This window comes from Eumetopias jubatus, unplaced genomic scaffold (genome assembly GCF_037043125.1).
Source record: "Eumetopias jubatus isolate StellerSeaLion01/CBP00866 unplaced genomic scaffold, mEumJub1_p1.0 scaffold_7, whole genome shotgun sequence".
Taxonomy (NCBI): Eukaryota; Metazoa; Chordata; class Mammalia; order Carnivora; family Otariidae; genus Eumetopias; species Eumetopias jubatus.
In genome coordinates this window covers 86218705-86243084 of record NW_028274813.1, presented here as the reverse complement: position 1 = coordinate 86243084, position 24380 = coordinate 86218705, and the positions used below count along the sequence as shown (strand labels likewise).

The 24380-nt window shown below is 36.7% G+C and overlaps 1 protein-coding gene and 1 long non-coding RNA gene across 3 annotated transcripts in view; one reads left to right on the top strand and one right to left on the bottom strand.

Annotated features, from left to right (window-relative positions):
* Positions 1 to 355: 355 nt before the first annotated feature.
* Positions 356 to 24380, top strand: part of LOC148163937 (uncharacterized) — a 44746-nt gene continuing 20721 nt past the window's right edge. Inside the window, exons 1-2 of the long non-coding RNA XR_015768547.1 lie at positions 356 to 855; positions 4644 to 4786. This is a non-coding gene — a long non-coding RNA (uncharacterized LOC148163937). The remainder of the gene's footprint in view (positions 856 to 4643; positions 4787 to 24380) is intronic.
* CTDSPL2 (CTD small phosphatase like 2) overlaps positions 8991 to 24380 on the bottom strand; it is an 80637-nt gene continuing 65247 nt past the window's right edge. For both annotated transcript variants that reach the window (XM_028126653.2, XM_028126651.2), the window contains exons 9-13: positions 19491 to 19553; positions 19307 to 19386; positions 16172 to 16298; positions 14576 to 14671; positions 8991 to 13941 (exon numbers count right to left, since the gene is read on the bottom strand). In XM_028126653.2, the coding sequence (XP_027982454.1) occupies positions 13876 to 13941; positions 14576 to 14671; positions 16172 to 16298; positions 19307 to 19386; positions 19491 to 19553 (432 nt within the window). In that variant the 3' untranslated portion in view covers positions 8991 to 13875. The remainder of the gene's footprint in view (positions 13942 to 14575; positions 14672 to 16171; positions 16299 to 19306; positions 19387 to 19490; positions 19554 to 24380) is intronic.

Below are 24380 nucleotides of genomic sequence, written 5' to 3'. Positions count from 1 at the left end.
GCGGCGGCGGCGGCAGGGCGACGCGCGTGCGCAGGCGAGAGGGGGGCGTGGAATGCGGCCGCCGGCGCGAGAGTCGGGCGGGAGGGTGAGACCAAGTGTACAGTACTCCACGGCGTGGAGGTAGTGGTCCTGAAGGTAGTGGGGCGGGACGAGAGGAAGCGGCTAGGAGAGGGCTGCTCCGGCCTGGGCCCCGGGGAGGAAACGTAAGTGCGAGGAAGTTATAAGGGCGGCCCCTTGCCAGGCGCTTGGCCCTCGCCTGTCCTCGCCAGCCCTCCCCTGCCAGCCCCAGCCCCAGCCCCGCCCCGACCGGTCGGGTGCACCCTCCCTCTGTTCACTTTGGTTGGCGCCCGGGGTTGTTGGCGGATACCAAGGAGACCCCTAAGCTTTCCAAGCTGCGCTCTGAAGCGGGCTGTGAGCGCCAGGCCCGCCAGTGGGGGCGGTGGACCGACGGCCCCGACCCTCGGAGGGGGCGTCGCGCGCAGGCGGAGGGGAGCTCCCTCTGGAAGCCAGCGTGGGCCCGTCGCCCGGGAAGGAGCGAGTGGACCGGCCCGCGTTCTTGGCCGCCTTCCCAGCCTGGGTGCTCGAATTCAGCTTTTGGCACGATTGCCCCGAGTTAGTCACGAAGGGATCGAAGAGAGCCCCAGAACTCGAGGATTTTCCCTTCCCGTGAGCCCCTTGAGGCCAGTACATGGTTCTTTCGCAGAATAATTTCGGAACTCAGTCTGCGGTAGGCCTAATCTCTAGACCTGTCCTCAAGGAGCGCACAATCAAGTAGCAAAGATAGACATGTAAACAATTTCGACACAGTGTGATGACTGCAACAAAAAGAAGCATTATGAGGTTAAATTTAAAAAGGTAATAACTTTAACGGCAGGGGGAGCGGGGGGGGTGTGCATGAAAGGCTTCCTGGGTAAGTGCTGCGGTATCTGGAGTTTGAAAGACCACGTGAAATTTGCTCAAGTGCATTTCCGGTGGAAGGAATGCTCCCAGACCTGAATGCTCCCAGACCTGACTGGCACAATCGGAGATAAGCTCAATAGGTAAACTGATCATAATAAAGGGTTTAAGATGGGCTAAACTGCGCGCTATCCTTTGGGCCACTGGGCTCCACTGCAGGGTGTTAAGAGGGCAGCAGTTTCAGATATTTTTACTTTGCTTTTGTTAATTTATTTTCTAATATGTAATACACGTACTTGGTATATAAAAGAGTATATACAATGATCAGCCATTCAGTTCTTTCTAGGAGCAACGGTTCTCTGCTTCTTGTGTATCCTTTCAGGGATTCTAAAAATACACATTTTTTTTAAAAAGTTTATTTATTTATTTACTTATTTACTTAAGCAATCTCTACACCGAGGGTGGGGCTCGAACTCAGGACCCCGAAACCAAGATTGGCAGGCTCTTCTGACTGAGGCAGCCCGGTGCTCCTACCAAACACCTTTTATAAACATGGTCTTTGGAGCGATTTTCTACAGCCCAGTTACTCATAGTTTATTCTTGATCTACAGCAGTACTTGGGGAGCTTCTTGGAAATGCGGAATCTCAGGCCCCATCCCAGACCTGCTGAATCGGAATCTGACCTTTAGCAAGATCCTCAGATGACTGCCTGTTAAAGTGTGAGAGGCAATGATACACAGTCATCCATTATAAAGATAGATAAGTAGGCAAGCAGAAGGCAGGGAAGCCTGGAACGCAAGGTCCCTAGGACACAATCTATCTTTTATTCACATTTGTATCTCCAGCATTTGGCACAGTATCTAATACCATAAAGCAAATATTTTATGAATTATTTAAAGGAGAACACAAGCCTAAAGTAAAGCGATGGTAACAGGAAAGAACTAACCTGAGAAATATTTAAGGGTTAAAACAATTCATTGACTGTGATGGTTAATTTTATGTGTCAACTTGGCTAGGCCATGATAACCATTTTTTGGTCAAACACTAGTTGTTGCTGTGAATATACTTATTGTATGTGATTAACATTTAAATCATTAAGCTCTGAGTAAAGCAGATTATCCTCCAAAATTTGGATGGGTCTTATCCAATCAGGTGAAGGCCTTAAAAAACCCACACTGAGGAAAAAGGAATTCTGCCTCCAGACTGCCTTTGGCCTCTGCAGCAGCAGCTCTTGCCCGAGTCTCCAGCCTGCTGGCCTGCTCTGCAGATTTCAGAATTGCCAGCTTCTACAATCTGTGAATCAGTGCCTTAACATCTTTCTCTCTCTCTCTCTCCTTTTCTCTCTCCTTCTCTCCACACACACACATATGCTATTAGTTCTGTTTCTCTGGATAACCCCAACTAATACAGTGACTGATTGTATGTGGGGGTGAAGAGGATGATGGCAGAAGTAGAGAATGATCCTTTTGGAGACTGAATGAGTGGTGGTGACACCAGTCTATGGGTGCTGAAATAAAAAACCTGAGAGCTATCCTTGCTTTCTCTCACCCCCTAAATTCAGTCACCAAGTTCGGTGATTTACTTTCACTATTAATCTTGAATCCATTTACCCCCCTATCTTTTGCTACCACCTTCGTCCAAGCTTTCTCTCGGCCTTTCTATGATGACCTCCCAATTGGTTTTCCTTCTCACCCACTTGCCCCTCCACAATCCATTCACTACACACCAGGCAGTTTGCTTATTTAAAAATGTAAATCAGATTTTGACACCCCTTTCACCCAGTTGAAAACCATTCAGTGGCTTGTTATTTTTAAATTCCAACTCCTTACCATAGCATACAAGGTCCTGTATTGTTAGACTCCTACCTCCCATCAATCCCCTATGTTATTCTCTCTCATTAACTTCATTGCTACTAGACATGTAAGGCTACTAAGCCCTTTCCTATTTTTGGACTTTGTACTTGCTATTCTTTCTGCCTACAATGTTCTTTCCACACTTCTTTGCATGGGTGGTTTTTCTTTCAAATCAAAGTTCAAATGTTACCTTTGCACAAAGCTCTTCCCTGATCTCCCTCCTGCAAGAAGCCTCCCTTAGGAGGCTTTACTCTTATCTCATCACTGTTTTTGTCATAACATTTATCACAATCTCTAATGACCCTGTTTACATATTTAATGTCTCTTTGGAGTACAGGGACTTTGTGTTCTTTTTTTTTTTTTTAAAGATTTTTTTTTTAAATATTTTATTTACTTATTTGAGAGAGAGAGAGAGAATGAGAGATAGAAAGCACGAGAGGGAAAGTGGGCCAGAGGGAGAAGCAGACTCCCCACTGAGCAAGGAGCCCTATGCGGGACTTGATCCCGGGACTCCAGGACCATGACCCGAGCCCAAGGCAGTCGCTCAACCAGCTGAGCCACCCAGGCACCCCGGGACTTTGTGTTCTTTACTACTGTATTCCCAGTGCCTGGCATATAGTATGTGGTCAGTAAATGTCTTTGAAAATGACTGAATGGTGCCTCATCATAATAAGGAATAAAGATAAATTAACTTTTGGCCACAGATCTTGACATTCTTGTGGGACATCCAAATGGAAATGTCTAGTATGTATTTGGAACCACAGAGGTCTGGGTTATAGATAGATAACTAGGAGTCATCTGATTACGGTGGTGGATGGAATCATGAAGGACATCAACATTTTAAGGAGCAACCAGAGAAAAAAGATATAGAAAGGATAGTGGGTTTAAAAAAAAAAAAAAGGAGCCTTCCAGTTCTATCAGTTTTTTGTTGTTTTTTTTGTAAAAAAAAATTAATTTTAAAACACTGTGGAATATGATATATTTGAAAATTCATTTTTGGAAGTCAGGAGACCTGGGTTTTAGTCATTCAAATATCAAGATTATATTGAACTGAACATTGGACACTTCCGTTGAGGACTGGAGAAAGCTCACAATGATTCCTTCTTTTCTGGAAATTGTCATAGTACACAAGAGTAGGTAGGCTCCCAAAAGCTGTGTTTGCTTTCTTAGCTGATTTAGGAAGGACATAGCTGGTTTGGGAAGGTCAAAAGCAAATTAACTGAAGCCAACGAAGCTTTAGCTTCAGGGCCGCTAGTTGCATGGACCCCATCCACTCTTCAAAGAAAGCCCTCCAAATTGTATATGCTTCAAACTCTATAAAATCTGGAACTGCCTCTAGGTGGGATGTAAGTACCTCAGTGGAACTATCAATTCTCTTTGTAGCTAGTCTCCAAAGCTGTCCCTTCAATGAATAGTACTCAAGCCCTTATGCAGTCTCTTCCCCTTGAGCCTGGGCTAGCCCAGTGATTCATTTTTAACCAGTAGAATAGGGCAGATGTGACATGGAATAGGCCATAACAAGACTTATAGCTTCCACTTGCATCTTTTGGAATGCTCACTCTGGTTGAAGCCAGCAGCCATGTAAGAAGTCTTACTACTCTAAGACCACCGTGCTGTTTCAAGCTAACGATATGGAGAGGCTGTTTAGGGAAAGAGCCAGACATTGGAGCGAAGAAGCCATCTTGGACATCCAGCCTAGTCGAGGCTTCAGATGATTCCATCCCAAATGTTTGAATGCAACTGCAGAAGACCTAAAGCAAGAGTTGCTCCACTCTTGCTCAACTCAGCAAGAGCCCCATCAACCTACAGATGAGTGAGGGAGAAGTTATCTTAAGCCTCTTAACTTTTGAGGTGAATTGTATGCAGTGATAACAGAAAGATTCTCTTTCCCAGGACTTTAGAATTTGGTGACTGATGACAGCACCCTGAAGGGAAGACCACAAACTCCTGATGAAGTGATGATTTTCCAGGCCACCTTACTTCCTTCTGCCTACCTTTGAGGTCCAGTTGTCCAGCTCTTCTTTAAATGTCATGAGGTACCCCAGCATCTTTCCAGTACATTTCATTCTTGGTCTCAGCAAAAATTTTAACAAATTTAGTAGTAGTAGTAGTAAATTACAGATAATGAATCTTTATAGAGCCTAAGCTCTGCTATAAAGTCAGTGTTTGGCACATAGTAGGCACTTAGTAACTGTTGAATGACTGCATGAATAAATTTCTGTGCAGAACTGTTTTTTTTTTTTTTAAGATTTTATTTATTCATTGTATTAACTTGCCTGAAGATGTTCTAAGACAGTGTATCTTAAAATGAACAAAAAAAATGTTAACAGAAAGAAGGTGAAACATAGGGAAGGTAAGACCAAAAAACAAGATTTTGAGTCTCTAGAGAAAAGGATAAGCTGAGGGACGCCTGGGTGGCTCAGTCGTTTAAGTGCCTGCCTTTGGCTCGGGTCATGATCCCAGGGTCCTGGGATCGAGCCCCATATCAGGCTCCCTGCTCAGCAGGAAGCCTGCTTCTCTTCCTCTGCTGCTCCCCCTGCTTGTGCTCCCTCTCTCAAATAAAATCTTAAAAAAAAAAGGTAAGCTGACCTACAGACTTTTGACAGATACCTAGTAGAGATGAGAGGTGTCCTGTTGAATTGATATTAGCCACTATGATTCATTTTCAGTAGCCTTTCTTGCTCCACCCGTAGCAAGCAGACATCTGATTGTAATTTAGTTTCATAGGGAGAAAACTTGATGCCAGTGAATGAAGAAAATTGAATCTGGCTTAAAAACTAGTGTGTTGTGAGTTTAATTGGTGTGAAGCAATTCTCCTGAATCTCATCAGCTCTGGGTTGAACTGAATAAATCAATTTTCTGGACTTAGAAGTCCAAACTTTGAAGTGTGAGCTCATTCATTGATTTATTCAACAAATAATTATTGAGTGCTTACCCTGTACCAAGTACTGTTCTAGGTTCTGGGGATATTAACTTGAAGGTATTAATCTACGTGCAATTGAAAATGGGTTTTGGGGGTTGGAGATGCCATGGAAAAATACATGGGCTATAGGTATGCAGCACTGATAATTTTTTTTTTTAAGATTTTATTTATCTATTTGACAAAGAGACACATTCGAGAGAGGGAACACAAGCAGGGGGAGTGGGAGAGGGAGAAGCAGGCTTCCCAGTGAGCAGGGAGCCCGATGCGGGGCTTGATCTCAGGACCCTGGGATCATGACCTGAGCCAAAGGCAGACGCTTAACGACTGAGCCACCCAGGCGCCCCAGCACTGATAAATTTTTTAAGCAGAAATTGAGAATTTATTCACAGTGTTGTGCATGCTGCTTTTTGAAATGAGGAAGCAGGGAAATAATTGTCTAGAATTATGTGGTAGAAGATTCATTCAGTCCTTAAAATGAATCTGTGATTCACATGTTAGTCTCTAGGGGAGCCCTATAATCACACATAACAGTATTATTTTAGATGACCAGAGTTAATTGATCAATGTTGGTTTAACAAATTAATATTAAAACCTCTGCCTGCAAGAACTTCATCATTAAAACCGTAAGGGTAGTAAATGACAGCAGAAATGAAGCAGAGCTGCCAATGGCTTCTTTTTAAATGAAGTCCCTTAAGTACCAGACTCATAATCTCAGAGATTAAATGAATTAAGGCTGAAGAGGTTTTGATTGCAAATAGGACCAAGTTAAGACATTTATAAAGTACCAAAATCACTGAGTCATTACATATGTAAAAAGATTGGATTTATATTTGATATAGAAACAACTAGGGGCGCCTGGGTGGCTCAGTTATTAAGCGTCTGCCTTTGGCTCAGGTCATGATCCCAGGGTCCTGGGATCCAGCCCTGCATCGGGCTCCCTGCTCCGAGGGGAGTCTGCTTCTCCCTCTCCCACTCCCCTTGCTTGTGTTCCCTCTCTTGCTGTGTCTCTCTGTCAAGTAAATAAATAAAATCTAAAAAAAAAAAAACTAATTGGGGGCACCTGGGTGGCTCAGTTGGTGTCCAACTCTTGATCTCAGCTAAGGTGATCTCAGGGTGGTGAGTTCAGGCCTCACATTGGGCTCCACCCTAGGCATGGAGTCTGCATTACAGCAAAACAAAAAACCTAATTGAAAGACTTTTTCCTTTTAGCCCTCCCCAGCCCTCCCAAAAAAGCCTACCCAAGAATTTTATGACATGAAATGACAGCATCTCTGTTCAAATCCTATACATTTTCCCTTACTTACTTTTATATGGTACCACAATCCTAGAGTACCTTCCTATTCCTGTCAGTAAACTGGACAAGCCATACTCTTCCTAGGACTTTACCAATCTCCTGGCCTCACATTGTCCATTATGAGGGTAGCACCCAGTGCATTAAGCATTTATTGTCTTAGAGGAAGAAAATACGTTGTGTGAATTAGGTCAACTTCTACATAACCCTCAACTAGTTTCCCGCTCACCCACTCTATTCCCTATGTCAGCCAAAGTGATCTTTTCAAGACAAATCTGATCATATACTCCATTGCTTGATTTTACGTCCCCTCCTCCCACAACCAAGCTTGGCTTTACATTTTCAGTAAATGTTCTACAGATCTCAACGTAATGCTTTTTCAGCCAACCCAAGCCTGGCTCCACACTAGATTGTGTAACTGGCATTCTCAAAGCCATTCTTCTCCTTTGTGACCCTTTTCCCAACATTATTGTTAGTCTTCCCTACTAGACTGTAAGCTTGAGGGCAGTGTCAGGTTTGCTTTTTTTGCCATTCGTAGAGCCTAGAATAGTGGCTAACACACAGTAAGGCAGTGTTTTACTGTCATTAGGAAGGCTACTTATACTTTCAACAAATATTGCCATATATAGAATGTAACATTAAAGCTCATTATGTGGTAGCTACTAAAACTCTTATCTAGTTCATTTGGTTCATCCACTAAGATGAAATCATTTATGTCAACCCGCTACCCCAACTACTTACCAGATCTCTCAAGCCATTCAGTACTGTTTTCTCATCACCCACTTTTTCCTTAACACTCAGCATATTTTCATCAAATATATTTTCATAGGTGACCTCTCCATTATTACTTCCTGTCTTCATTTGAATGTACCCTACTGCCCATGTTTTCCTTTAAAACAAAAAAGGAATTCCATGATTTTCCACTGCCCTTTCCTGTCCCTTCTAGCTTCAGACCTCTCCCCAGACACTGTGCATATGTATCGCCTACATATCCTCAAGAGAACTAGCCGCTTTAACATTTCCATTGTGGTAGTTATTTGTATATTGCCTTACAGTTTGTCTTGACATGTTCCATCTTTGTAATTCTGAAAGGTAGATCTTGGTGCACCCTTTGCACAGAGAATAAATCAAGGCTCAGAAAACTTTGTCTAGTAATGAATACTTACGGATTTGGATTCAGATTGACTCTGAACGACCCTTTTATTAACCAAACTCCCAAGTCAACTATTCACCTGAAGTCATTATTTCTAAAGCCTACAGTAGGGGTACTGCAGGGCCTCTCAAATGTGTATGTACACTAAACTCCATGGGAGCTTAGGGAAAATAGTCATCAAATACCCCATCACAGCCAGGGGCTGAGGAAAACGAAGAGATGCTGTCCAAAGGATAGACATCCAGTTGTATGAGGATCTGATGTTTTGGGGACCTAGTTTACAGCACAGTGACTGTAGTTAACAGTGTGGTAAATGTGTACTTGAAAGTTGCTATCAGAGTAGACTTTAAATGTTCTCAACTCACCCTAACAAAAATGGTAATTAGGTGAAGGATGTGTCAACTAACCTTATTGTGGTAAACATTTCACAATATATGTATCAAGTCATCACATGTATACCTTAAACTTACACAGTATCAATTTTACTCAATAAAGATGGGAAAAAAAGTCTCACCACAGAGATTGGGTTGGAACCAGAGTGCTATTTTGTAGTTATGCTGGTTCGTTATTTTGCCCATTGTATCAAGTATAAATTCCCCCATTTTAGGCTCACCATAATCTGGTTCTTGGTCATCATATCTGCTTTTCAAAATCCACCCCTTTATTCAGATTTTATTCTACTTCCTCAAACAGTAGTTCCAGAAATTGTGATTCCTCCTGTCTGTAACCTACTGTGTACCTTACCCGTATGTCCTGAAGATACATATCAAAGAGGAAAGTAATGTGAAAAAAATCCTGTAACAAAAAAAGCACTATACAAATATAAGCTTAGATATTGATTCTAATGGCTGATAAAATATCGTCAAAGAAAAGTGCTTCCATAAAAGTTTTATTTATCCCCACAACAACCCTGTGAGGTAGGGTGATCAGGGCATTTGAAGATGAGAAAACTAAGTCTACATTACTTGTTCACGGCTATACTGCATAGTAAATATGTAGAAATTAAACTGAGATTTTTAAATATCCATGACTTTTATATTGATTCACATGGAAAAAGGCAGAGAGAATATTAACTCCCCCCTACCTTAATGCCAAAAGGACACTGCCTTGAAAAATCCCATTTCAAAAGATGAAAGTAGTATTTCATTGCTTATTTCTACAAAGATTTATAAAATAAAAAAATAGTGAAATATTTTACAGTTAATATATATAATGGTCTCATTCAGGGATGTCCTTCAGCTGTATATATATGATCAACTATTACAAGTGCTAGAAATGCAAACTCTTAAAAAGTATGAGACAAGAATGATAATGAGCAGTAGCCTGAATCTTCTTTATTATTCCTCCATGTATCTTGAGTAAGTTCTGCAAAATCTGGTCCCAGCTTGAAAAAAAAAAACAACAAAAAACTACCACAGAGATGTCTGGTAAACTTTTATTTAGTTGCCTACTCTCAAACCACTGTCACATTATTTAAAACAGTGATTTCCCAAAGCTGGCTATTAGAATCACTTGGAGAGCTTTTTAAAAAACACAGAACTCTCAGGCCCCACTCTAGATCCATTGAGACAATTCTGTAGGGGCTAGGCCTCAGGAATCTGTTTTTCATAAGCTCTTCAGAGTAATTCTAATGCTGAGGTTTGGGAACTGCTGATGTATTTTAAAATACTAATATCAAAACCAAAAAGTAACTAAATATAAACTTGCTGCTCTCTTATCCCCTCTTAAAAATTTCTCAAAACACATTATATCCCCAGAACTCTTGCCTCTGGGCAAGTACTTTCAATTCAAGATACAGAGAAACATTTTATAAAAATGTATCCTAGTGAGTGAGACTTGGATTCCAATAATAATTTAAGTGGCATTTAAATATAAGATACTGAGTTTTGTGGTTCTTAATCTGAAATTTTAAGATGTGTTTTATACAGGTTCCTAGCAGGTTTTCACCTTGGGAAGATATGAAAAGTAATGACATAATCAAGCATATTAGCACTGAAAAAATACTATACTCAAATATAGCTCATGAGAGGAATAAGAAAGTGAATGAATGACAACCTAAGGCCTTTTGGCCCATACATTTTTGTTCCCAGTCCACTCTTCCCCTATAAGGGGAAATAAAATAAACATTCTTTCCTAGTTGCTTGGCATAGTAATTCAGTGGGTAACTATTAACTAAGTTAATTTAGATACACAAGATTAAAAGAGATAACAAATAAATACCTAGGAAGACAAAGAGAAGTCAGTTCAGAAAACTTTAACTAGCTACGGATGTGGTATATAACACCATCATGTTAGTACAATTAAATGAAGGCTTCAGTGTCCTTTACATTTCAGCTTTATGTGTTTGACACAAGATGTGGAAGAGATCTGGTCCTTATGAAGTATTCTGTGCTCGCTGTAAAGATCTGTAGGAATAATGAAATGCTTTCTTCACTGATGAGATGAAGTCTCTCTGTTTTTCAGGCAAGTTGACTGAACAAAACAATGAAAACGAACTTCTTTAGAAGGTTGAATGAAAGTAGTATCTAGCTGAAAAAGTCATTGGCCAAAGATAACTTTTTTTTTAAACCATTCTATGTTTAACACTAAAAACAAAAAACAAAAACAAAACAGTAACAATAACCAAACAAACCAGAAAAACCAGAGAAATATAAAAAAACAATGTACACATCCATTTCACTGACAGGTACAAGAAAATAGCCATTTATAGAAGTTACAATGCTTTCAACACCCCCCCCCCCAATTTTGGGAAACAAGATAAAGCCATCGGGTAAATAAATACACATACTAGCTAATATAAAACAATTATGGTTTCAAATCGTTATCAACTCTTTTAAGACTCAAAGAGAAATATGGTGATATAAATCTGATTAGGGCTACATTTTTACATAGAATTAAAAAACACAACTGATTTAAACATCCTAACAATACAAATATTTAAAAGAATGTCTTAAAAGCCAGACATTTATCACTGGAAATATCACAATTATAATATGTACTTCAGATATGTAATGTGTAAATAGGTCACTTTTGCTGTGTCTTATCAGGTATCCATCTCTCCTGCATTTCCTACAGTCAGTTTTTAAAGAGTTCATGTTTCCTGCCTGAATTGAAGCGGCTGGGCACATCTCAATTCACAAAATAGGCACCTCCACTTAACTAAATGGAAGTGTTTAAGGTAACATTTACCAAGAGCTAAAGAAAAGAAGGGGTAATGAGAAGGTAAAACATATTAAAGTGGAAGGAAACTGAGTAACTGTCTCTTCACAAATTATTTTAAATTTTGTATTAACAACAAATTTAAAATGACTCAAATCGAGTAATGAAGAAAAATAAATTGGTCTCAAGAAATTTTCTCAGGCCATATAAAATTTCTCTTTATTCCTTTACAGAATCTTGTTATGCTAGATTCCTTTGTCAGTTGACTTAACTCTCCTAGCATGGGACTGAGAACAGCTTTACCATTAATAAAAGAGGATTAAAAGTTGGTGTTTATTTTAAAGTGCCCATAAGCACAACAGTACAGGTGCTTACAATTCCCTTTCAGTTACGGGAAAGCCCTTTGAGACTGTGTTTACTTAATCAGAAAAGCTTTCAGCAATTATAATGCATGCTGAAAGCTTAGATCTTGTATAGGTTTTGGGTTTTACTGTTTGAGCATAAAAGGGGAGCAAAGAGAAATGTAACTGGGTTCACAATTTTGAACAAGAGCATATGTAAAGGTAACGTATGTACATTTTATTTCAAGAAAGACAGAAGACAAACAGCATAAAGATGCCCAGATGCCCTAAAGATAAATACATTTCAAAGATTCTCATTAAAATGAATCTGGAGTATTTTTTCCTGCAAGCAAAATACCTTTCTTTAAATTAAAACAAAAACAACCAAAACAAACAAACAAATAAAAAAAAAACCAGTATTCTGAATTGCAAATGTTTTGCTTTTTTTTTTTTGCAGAAAATCTGCCATGATTATTTTTTTAATGAATAAGGATTTTCCACAAAACAGGCTTGCTCTACATGCTAGATTTTTTAAACAGTTCAGTGACACAATATGCTAACTACATACACAACAGATAATATAGTAAGAAAACACTCAACCTGATGAAAAGTTAAAATCTTCATTAATACACTGAAAATTGACATAACTCATGCCTTTAAAATCAAAAATACAAAAATTAAATGTTTTCCTAAAAAGATTTCCTTATTTTAAGGATTCATTTGAAAATGAAGCTGCATGTAATTTGTACAATAAGTTGTACAAGTAAACAGGTAATATACATAAAAAATTAAGTGACATACTCCTCAATTATCAGTTGTCCACCTTTAATTTCCAATACTGTACTTTCTTAACAAGCATACAAAATATCAAACTTCTCTTTAGAAAAAGTGCCGTTCTTTGACATCCTTTACACAAAAACAGTCTGAGCCTGTGGCATGTTAATGCAGTTGAGAGGCAAAGCATACTAACTTTTACAAATTCTACCTTCCATAAAAAGCCTCCCGAAAAGGAGATTACACACCACTATAAAAATATCAACCTCTTGTGGTAGCTGCATTAGAGAACCAAGGCTTGAAGACTATTTTCATATAGCATAGAAAACCACTATGAGAGCATATTAACTGCATTGGTGGCTTGGGAGTTTACTGTGCCACAGGATTATGCATAGCTACTGTAAGGTACCAAGACTGTTACACAGAGTTTTAAATTGATTGTAACCAAGAGCATAACAGAGGTACTACCAGCCCATGCAAAATAACTAAAAATACTGAGTCACTGTGCTGAATACTTCATTCCTGGAGAAAACCAAAGGCAGCAGTAACCACATCAAGCCCAACAGGTGACCAAACTCATTCTCCTCAAAGATTGGTGAGCACAGTGAAGTCTGAGGTATACCTTTATCCATTAAATCTGTGTGCCATTGCAAGATATTACCATTTGGGAACACATGCCATCACAATGGTTTAAATCTTTTGAATATTAGTCATTCATATATTCTTATCTACCCAGTCCTTTGATTTTTTTTTAAAAGATTTCACCTACAGTAGAATATTACAGAAACAAAATATAAATGCATGTCTTTCTAAATGAAACTTACATGGACTAAAAGTAGAGAATATTTTTAAACAAATATACAATATGCAGGCAGACAAAGCAGGAAAACGGCCATTCAAATGTATAATAAAAAACTAAAAATTGACTATTTCCAGAAAACTATGAAGCGCCTCAACTAAAAGGAATGCATAATGAAAATCTAATCTAATACAGGTCAAAAATGTAAAAAGGTTATAAACCTTAACAGGAAAAATAAAACAACTTTTACTGGCCATTCCTGTTGAAATGAGAATCTTAAAGTAACAGAAAAGTGGCTACAAACCCACTTAGAGCACCAAACAGAGAGAAAATAAAAGTCCATTTTCATCTCTGTTATTATCATAAAATCCTGTGTGACTACAGGTCAAACTGCTGGTGGCAGAAACAGAATTCTTTATAAACTGCAGATGTCCTGTACATAAAAAAATTTCACTGGAGTTGCACTAGTTCTAAAGACTCTTCTGTTTTAGCCTACCTACTGTGTGTATTCAATCTGAGATAAAGTCTCTTTCTGTAACCCTTGATTATTATTGGGCACCAAAGATAAGAAAAGCAAGACGGGGTACAAAAATGCAAAATTTCAACAGTAATGGCAATGTTTTTGTCTTAGTCCAAAAGGGTCCTGCATTCTCTCCCCCTTCAGTGATTTGACAAGTCTTTGTACTTAATCTGGGGGCAGCAAATCATGCAAGCGAAATCTGTCTCTGATGTGAGGTCGAACATCTTCATTCTGTGTGGAGAAAAAGACATTTTAAAAGCCATGTAATTTCAAAAATATGACCCTCATAACATTGTGAACATTTTTCCTTTGCAGAGAAAATATACTATTTATTTTACAACTTATATTATTTTGTTTGCCAAACATAAAGATACTATAGAAGCAGTTAACTAAGAATTAAATTTAGATTTTAAAAAAGAACTGTCATTCAAGTTTTAATTCTGTAAAGAATGATTATGCACTAAGAGGCAAAACCAAAAGACAGGTAAAAGTGTTAAGCCACTGAACTCTACTTTATATATTAGGAAAAAATAACCCCAGAATAAAGTTTTAGTAGCATAAGCATGAATTCTAGACCTCAACAATGAAAGCAAAGTGAAATCAATTTAATACTACTAGTTAGTGACTTGCAAGAAGAAGCGCAATGAAATAAAAACACCCAGTCTACAAATTTTTAAATACTGATAAGCATGATTTTAATATAATTTACAAGGTTAGGAAATGCTTGTAATCCTTTCCAACTTTTGCCCTAATTTGACACCAAGTTGACTTAAAATGTCAGTACACATAAAGCAATTAAAAAGGTTTATTTCAATAGAGTTGAGGCAACAAAAGCAAAATAGAGAAAGAAAATTAAGATACTTACCAGTTCTACAAGCTTCTCCAGAAATGGAATCAATTTTAGGAGTTCATTGTCATTTTTATCCATAAACCAGCTTTCTATAGGGATTCCATTAGATAGCTAAAACAATAAATAATTAAATCCTCTTAATTTACATTTTGACTAGTTTGTAAAACCTTGAAAGAGAAATAACAGATACTTAAGAAATACTGATCTATGTAAGTTCCTCTGAAAAGGAATGCCGTCAAAGTTACTGCTTGTCATATTTAACAACTCCACAGTGCAAGAGACAGATGTTAAAGAATACATCAAAGCCTAATTGGTTTTTCTGCATAATGCCTTCCTAGTGTATATGAAACTAAACAAGAAAGATCCACTGAAACAAGTTTTGCATTAACATAACAAAATATTACTTGACTGATTCAAGAAATGGCTACTATTAGTCAATGCAAGGTATCGTGAATGAAGGGGTACTGCCAATGTAAAGAGAACACTACCAGAAAGCCTATACTTTTACACACGGACCATGTCACATTTCATTGTTTTATTCCCAACAAACAGCAGGATAACCTGAAACAGCGTTAATGTAACAAACAGATTCAGTGATATTTCACTGAAGAGGAGTCTAGAAACAAGAATGCAAACCATATTTGTTTTATAGTAAATAATCTCTAGGTTGTCTTTAACATTTATGCAGAATACTGTGTTTAAGATAGAGGACAAGTGAAATGATTTTATCCAGGAACCAATATGAAATTCTTAAAAACACATTTCAAAATGTGAGCAATGACCTAAATTAAACATATTTCAATATCATATGCAGTTTTCCCCTTTTCTCCTTTTTCATCTTTTTACTTTTTTACTTGTTCTACCTACATCCAACCCAACTCCCACCATCCCTATTCTGCAGATTTATTGTGAAGGAAATCTCAGAACTATCACATGAAAATATTCATAATGTAAAACAGATCTTGCAAGGATGCCTCATTTCTAGTCCAACTTATATTTCTTTTAAAGGCTCCCCCTTTTTTTTAAGACTTTATTAGAGAGAGAGACAGAGCACAAGCATGGGCAGCAGCAGGCTGAGGGAGAGGGAGAAGCAGGCTCCCTTGCAGAGCAGGGAGCTGGACGCGGGGCCCGATCCCAGGACCCTGAACCTAAGGCAGGTGCTTAGCCAACTGAGCCACCTAGGCACCCCCAAGTTATATTTCAAAGAAATACTGACACAGGGTATAAATATATTGACAAATTAGTCTAAGAAGTTATTTCAGAATGTCAAAGCAAACATACCAGAACATGGTTAAGCTATTTATAATTCTCAAACATGTTTACAATTACTTAACAACTGCTAAGAATACCATTAACTGATGTATATTTTATAGTTCCTTCTTATTTAGACTTACTACCCAGATTTTTATCTGTGTTGTAATTCATTTAAAAGAAAATTTTCCACAAGGAATATAGCAATTTGGCATTTCTAATTCTAAAAGATAACACTAAACCGGGAAATTTCATCAGTGAAAATTCTGTTCTCCCATCATACTCTGTTTGGCAGCATTTGTTCTCATTATATATATTTTTTCCCCAATCTGCATTTGTTTAGCAACCCTCCCTTCCTACCTGATATGCAAAGGCTTGTGGTGAGTTGTCAATTATTATAGTCTTTGAAAGGTCTCTTCCAAGGATATTTAAGTCCTTTATATAGTTTCCTTGTACACAAACACAATGTTCACGGAAAAGCCGATGCCTAAACATAAAAATAAAAACAAATTAACTAAAAAAAAAATCTCTAAAAATTACATTTCTGAAACATATACACATACCATAGGCTTTACAATTTAAGCCTTATTATTTTCTCTCACAAAGGAAATTCAATTATAAATGTGAGCCTAAGCTTTGGGCTACAGTTTTACTTTTAAAAATGTTAGCAATTACTGAAACCTTACAACCAAATATTACCATGCCTTTAAGAACTTCGGCTTATCCCAAAATGTTATTATTAAATTATAAAGAGGGATTAAAAACTCTGTAAATTGTTTTTGTAATTTATTTACCCAGGAAAGCTCAGTTCAGATGCAGCATCTGGTTGTCAGCGAGGTCCTGCTTTTTAACCAATTTTCCAGATGGTTGACTGAGGCACAAGGAGGTCAAGTGACTTGCCCAAGGTCACACAGTAAGTCAGTGGTTAGCCCCGCATTGGAACCCAGGATCCTCCTGGCTCCCAGTCCTTTGCTCTAACCAGAAGACCACACAGCCTCCCTATCCCTGTACATGCCAGAATAGAAAATATAAGAAGGAATGTTTCTGTGTTGGCATTTTTAAAAATGTTTTTAGTTTCCCTTATAGTTTTTGAGAAAAGGTGTGGAGGCCAAAACATTCCATCATTTCAACTTTTCCCAAACACCCATCTTTCTTTTATTTTAGTGTGAGTGTATATATGATCATTTGAAAAAACAAGGATTGAATGAAATGAATTCTGATTTAAGTATTACAAATGTAAACTAATGTTTCACCAATGATACTCAACTAAAAAATGCTGTTATCATTTAAAACTATTAAAGGCTTTATAATAATACTTATATACTGTCATAATTATATCATCTCATTTAGCACTCAAAATGTTAGTCTCCGAATACTAATAATTAATACAGATCACCTTGAAATGCTCCATTCGCATATATTAATAATTTGGTAGTTTGGCTTCCTTGTGTCTTAATCCCACTAAACAATTTTTCAACAGCTAGGGCCTATTCATACCTATATTTTTAATTATGGAATTTCAAGAAAGGGGCATTTTCTACCAACAAAATCTGCCATAGCTCTAAAAACAACAAAAAAACTCAACCTTAAAAACACCAGTGCCAGTGGTGATGACAGAGTTTTCCAACCAGACAAAATGTAGTAAAAATAGTTCTCTTCCTCCCGTTTTATAAAGAATACTTTTCATTAAATGGTATCTACCTCTGTATGGCTTAAAGACCATCTTAGTTTGAAAAGGTTAAGACCAGACAAAAGAATTTAAGTCCTGGTTGGGCCTATAAAAGATTCCATTTTTATTTATATAAACATTTACATTACATATGAGGAAACTAGAGAGGCAGGTGCAGCACATAATGCAAGTTACTAATGTTTCTTCCCTAATAGCAGCAAACTCACCCAAGACAGGAGACAAATAAGTATGTATGTGGATACTAATGATTACTTCAATTAAATTACACTAAAACCCCTCCAGTTATTCAGGAGTCTGAGGGTCAGTAGCAGGTATTTGCAGTTTTAGAAAGAAACTACTTCTGCCAGTCATCAGATTTGTATTTGGACTTGTGAGATTCAGAGATCATAGGAATTTCGGAGTATACCTTGTCTTCAACATAATTCCCTTAAGCACTCTAATGAATTCAGTATACTGTTTAAAAAGTTCTTCCTTTTTAAATGACTCAAATACCACTACATAAAACAAATTTAAACTCCCAAATATGTAGATTTTATAAAACTAGTTTAAAAGAGGGGTGTTAATCTGTAACATCATAATTCCATGACTATGACTTGCCCCCCAGTAAAATGAAAGCTCTAAGAGGGAAAGGCTTGTATTGCTCACCACTGTTCCATGGAACATTGGAGGTGCTGAATAGAAATCTTCAGAATGAATGAAGTCATCAAAGCAAAATCATTTGTGTACTTTTGTTAAAGTTAGGTAAAATGAGCATGTATTATACTTTCATGAATAGAAAACACCATTTTCATTTTTGTATCTGATGCTTGCTTATATGGAAGATAAAATGGAAAGCGACAACAAGGACAAATTTTGATCCTTTAGATTAAAAAAAAAAAAAATCACAGTTCTATTTTACAAGAAAGAAAATCTCCTAAGTGTGGACATGAGAAAAAAGTCTTTTAGCATAGTTGCAACCACTCAATAACAAAGGTCCTATTAACAGTAGAAATTAGGATTTTCCACTACAAAAACATGGAAGAAAGTATTCAGGAAAATTAATTCCCAGCTATTAAAGCTTTTATGAGCCTTTTCTGGCATCTCTCACAGCTCTTGGTCAAAAACATCAAAGACTAACTCCGACATCTTAAAGGATGCAGCAAGACTGCTAGCAGTCTTAATATCTCACTTCAGTTGACAGAAATAATGGAACTAATTTTCAAACTGTTTTAAAATTACCCAAGGCACTCCCACCTAACCAGGAACACACTGCATCTGCTGGCTCAGGACACACACAAGGCACTGAGTCCAGATCAGGATAACTTGAGTGACTAAACCAACTGCAATTTCCAATTAGAGTCATGTAATGTTGCCTTTCCATGGAGGACAAATTTGCTCTTGAAAAAAGCAAAAGAGTTTAATTTATCCTTTCTGTTAAAATTAACCTTTATTTCTCTATGCCATTAAAAAGGTGATATAACATGCATTATCTCAGAGACATAAGGAAGTGAAAGTATCATGCACACAGTGAAAAATTCCACATACCCCCAATCTCCCCCCAGTCCCAAAAGAAGTGAGGATACAGATGGAACCGTGAGTGAATATATACATTTGACTTTTGTATCCTTTAAAGAACGTCTGTCTGGAGTTATATCATTAGGAACTCTTAAAGAGTTTGGGGGCTTAAAAAAATTCATTTCACCATTCAACACAACCAATCTCTATATATGCAGCCAACTGAAAATGGCCATCAAAATTAAATAGAATCATAGTAATTTCATAGATCAGTGTGACAGACATTTCCACTATTTCTTAATTAAATTTACCTGACCAGTTGCTTTTTAGGGTCTAGTATGTTCAGTAACTTGTCTGCATACACCTTCTTAGAAGCAGTAAAAAGAATGATCTACAAATTCAGGGGAAAAGAAGTAATCATTATACATGATCTAAATATGGGTACTATATTGAATAAAATAAAAATACTTATGTAATTAGCTTAAGCATGTTTACCTCATACATCTGAGACATTCGTTCCAGGAATTCCCTGAAGAATGGTCTTAATCTCACGTAAACCTGAAGAAATAACAAAGACAGCCTTTAGTAAATAGACATATAGAAGTAGAAACAACTTATTTATAAGAGATGTTGTGTTCTAACTTTGAATATAATTAAGAAGTTCATATCTTAAAGTAATAGGAAAAGTACACTAAGTACCACTCAACCAAATATATTTCATAAACCCAAAATCACAACAATCTTTTGGCAGGGTAATAATAATCATTGGTGATGTCACTTTTTAATATTTAAATGGCAGCATACAATATAATAGAACTTTGTGGAATATAAATTTAGTAAACATTTAAATTAAAAACGGAAGGTTTCCCTTTGAGATTTTGATCCACCAATCAGCTCCATCTTCCAGCCAGGTAGCATCCATCCAATTATTAGGCAGGCTGTGTGTCCACCTCTAGCTGACCTGTCTCAATGACCTTCCTCTATACTCAGAATTTCTTCTCAACAATCACCTGCTAATAATACCTTTATTTTAAATCTCTATTAAGATAAGTAATGTTCAAGAAAGAGATGTCTGGATTGGTGGGTTTAAATACTGGAATTTTTCAGAATTCAGTCTTGTTCTACATTTACTGATTCAGACATGGCATCTAAATTAGCACCACTGGGCTACTCGAGATTGAAAATGTAACAGTCAAAAATACCAGATATCAAAACCTACTGGCAATATCAGGAAAAACTACAGTACCCAAAAAACTGCCTTATATACATTATTTTATTTCTTTGTGTCTATCTTCTTGCCTACATTTAATGTAGCTCTTGTAATACACTCTAGAATTCAAAAAGCACAGAATTATAAACCATAAGCAATCACTAAAATGGATTTACAAAAGATTTTAAATTCATTTTGTGACAAAATTTTATAAAAAGAAAATTTTATACTTTATACTCAACAGTGATTATTAACTTCAAACACCATGAACAAATATTTATAGAAGATCTATGCACCAGATTTCACTGGATTCAGATTAAAAAAAAACAAACAAACCACTAGTAACAACAAATTCAACATCTAGGCTTCATGAAAATTTAATTCTGTCATTAATACACAACCACACAAAAATGATAAAAATCTTGTTCTGGGAATGTTTTAGGGAAGAACAGGGAAATCATGCAAAGGATTCTAGGAAGTAGCGACCATTGTACTACCAATCTTTATAGTTTCCAGAGCCCTTTGCGCATAAGACAATGCCAAATATATAGTAAATACTTGATTAAGAAAAAAAAAACCTGTTGAGTAAATGAAATAGAATTACCCAAAGTTAAGCAATATAGACAAAACAGAGAAAGAGAAGCAAGCCTATATGACTACACAAGGACAACTACTGAGTTTCCTTAAAAACTAATCATTTGTAGAAGACAAATTTTGAGCAATTGTTACTATGCTAATAGTATCACTACCCCTACCTCCAGGCTAGGATGATAAAGTATACTTGTTTTGAATCCTATTAGTCGCATTTTATTTCAGTTTCTTGACTAATCAAAAACAAAGTGAAGCCATACCCCTAGACCAAATAAAAATAACCAAATCTTTGGTATCCAATCACTATCATTTAGGATAAGGCACAACAATTTAACTATAGAGCTGCTCTTCTAATTAAATTTAACATTTTTCATCCTAAAAACATTTGGTGTACTTTGTGGCCAACCCAAGTAACTGACAGATTTCAGATATATTACTACTGCCTTAACTGGTAAGAACATTTTTATTAACTATGGGTCTTTTCAAAAATAGATTTGTGATGATTAAGAAAAAAAACATCAATTTAGTCAATACTTTTTCCCAATGACCTCATCTCAAGGCTGATGAACTATGAACCATCAAAGCCTTTTGTTTGTTCCTAAGGAAGTTTATTATTTACATGCATTTAATAACCAAAATACTTTATTTTTGCATTTATATAAATTATTTCATTTGTTCTCAATATCTGTTATCACTTGCTCCATACTCTAAAGTAAGCTAAGTAAGGTCCCTGTTATTTGGGATTTGTTTCCTCTGAACCCTAACATACTTCCATTTTAGAGGAAACTTCTATGTAAACAATATTATCCAAGCATAGGAAGGTGAACACCATACAAAGGTGACATTTCCAACTTCTTACACAGGACTTCAGATTAAATCAAAACTATAACTTTATTATACATTCTACTACTGTGACCATTCTTAATATAAAAATACATCTTAAAATTTGACATTACTTTTAAAAATGTACTTGTTTACAGAGAATGAAAGGTGGCACTAAAGATGGGGGAATATATTGCTAGGCTGTTTCCTTACCATGAGAATAGAATTAATTGTTAGCTATAGAAATTCCTATCCTCAAAACAGATTCACCATTTGAACAGGAAGGTGTTTCTGTATTAAAATATATATACAGAAACTAAGGTGGTTGGGGGGGAAGAATATAGAAAGATACAAGGTAACAGTGAGCAGAGGTGGAAGTTCTACTATGTGCTACAAAGGCAAAATCTCAGAGAGAAAAATAGAAATTGAGACACAAGGCAAGCAGGGTCTAAGTCATTTGGACGGATATATTAAAGCAGAAATCTATAGAAGTCAAACACTAAGTACTGTCTAGTAGGAAACAGAAAACAGCTGTAAGATATGTATAATAAAAAGAGACAACAATCATTTATTGTGTGGGGTCACAGAGATATAGAAATAAACAAATGCACAGAGGCATTCCAGAATGCTTCCAAATCTATTCCACAGATGCTCTTAACTACATTTATCTTCTCCTAACTTTCTCATCACAAAGATTCCTGTCCTGAACTGCCTATTTCCTATTTTCCACGTTCTTTCTCTACTTAGTATTTCACTAACCATCCTTCTTCAAACTTCTCTTTACAAAGTTTTAATCTTCCATCACTGAACAACATACCTTTTGAAAAAGCCAAAAGTTTAAAAATAATGCAGAATGCTATAAAGAAACAATTATATAAAAATACCATACCCAAAGATACGTCTTAAGTAGGACTGACTACTATGCAAAGATACGAATTTATGAATATGTTCAAAATACAAAACTTTAAAAATAAAATCTACTAGAATAATACCTGCAAAATAGTGATAATGGAACTAATCTTGTATATAATCTGTTGTGGACTGATTTTGCTAAAATTTAAATTTTACATAGAAAAGTAATGAATATATAATAACAAACTATTACATTAACAGTACATCAACATTCCTTCTTATAAACAATACCTGACAGCCTATACTCTCTTTGGTATTAAGACAATGAGAACAGCCTGTAATTGTGTAAATATATAGTCCAACCAGGCCATAAATGGTAAGCAAAACTAGATTTAATAAAAGTAAAATTGATTATATTTTGTGATAGTCTAAGTTCAAATTCATGACTAAGTATGCAATGTCAAGCTATATAAACTGAATAATTTCTATTAGTTTACCAAACCTTATCTAATTTCATAGATAACTTTAACAGCATGACCAAAAAAAGAAGAAAGAGGAGGAGGAGGAGGAGAGGGAGAAGAAAACACCCAAAGCAGCCATCACTTTGTGGGCAAGTGAAGAAGAAAAAAATTCCTTACATGTAAATCTTTTAAGGAAAAATATGTCTTTTTTAAAAAAAAAAGATTTATTTTAGAGAGAAAGCTCAAGCAGGGGAAGGGGCAGAGAGAGAAAGGGAGAGAATCTTGAGCAGACTGCGCTGAGTGCAGACCCCGATGCGGGGCTTGATCCCAGGACCATGAGATCATGACCTGAGCTGAAACCAAGACTCGGATGCTTAAGCGGACACTTAATGGACTGAACCACCTAGGTGCCCCTAAGGAAAAATATTTCTAAATGGTTGTAAGCACAGATAATATAACCTTAACATATCCAAAAAGAAACATCTTATTAAAAATTTTTCCATGATATCCTTTGAATTTATTGCTATACTGATAAAGCTTTTTAAATTGTTTTAATTTTTAATTTTTTTGAAGTAATCTCTATGCTGAACATGGGACTCAAACTCATGACCCCAAGATCAAGAGTGGCATGCTCCACCACCTGAGCCAGCCAGGTGCCCCATACTGATACAGGTTCAAAACAAAACAAAAAAGTCAATTCAGTGGGACTCACCTACTTAAAGAGTATGACACCTTTAAATAAAAAGATGACTGGTAAATGCTACTTATTTAATTAGCAGTAAGACTTTAAAGCAGTAGAAAACCAACAAAGCTGGGGAATGTGAAGAATGAGATGCTACAAATAACTGAAAAATCTAACTATTCATAGATAACATAGGTGTACAAGTGACTCTGCCAGTTTGTTAACCCTTCTGTACACCTTGGTCTCCTCATTTATAAAATGGGTAAAATAACAGTACCTACCTCATAGGGTTGTTGTGAGGATTAAATAATACATATAAAGCACCTAGAAGAGTGCCTGGCACACTGAGACTGCCAACTGTTATTACTATCCACCTTATTATTTAAAAGTACTCAGTCATAAGGAGAATAGTGGGAATAAGTATGATTCTATGGGGCAGAACTGGGTAACCTCAACTCAAAGAGAAAGCTGTACAGCAGCAGTCTATACTTTTAAATCATGAATTGCATCAGCTGATAGCTTAACTGTTTAACTTAGTTAACATTTTCTTAGCATCAGTACTAGAGCACAGAGATGGAACCTAAATCCTGTTTACAGAAGAGGGTTGCTCAGGTAGGCCCTGTGGAGACCTCAACTTCATAACCCACTTTAACACAGTCCCAACAAGTAGATGGCTGCTGGGGATACTATCTGTAGGCAGACCAATCTGGAAACGAATAGGTAAATACTAAAACATCAAAATAAAAAATAAGAAAAACAAAAACCCC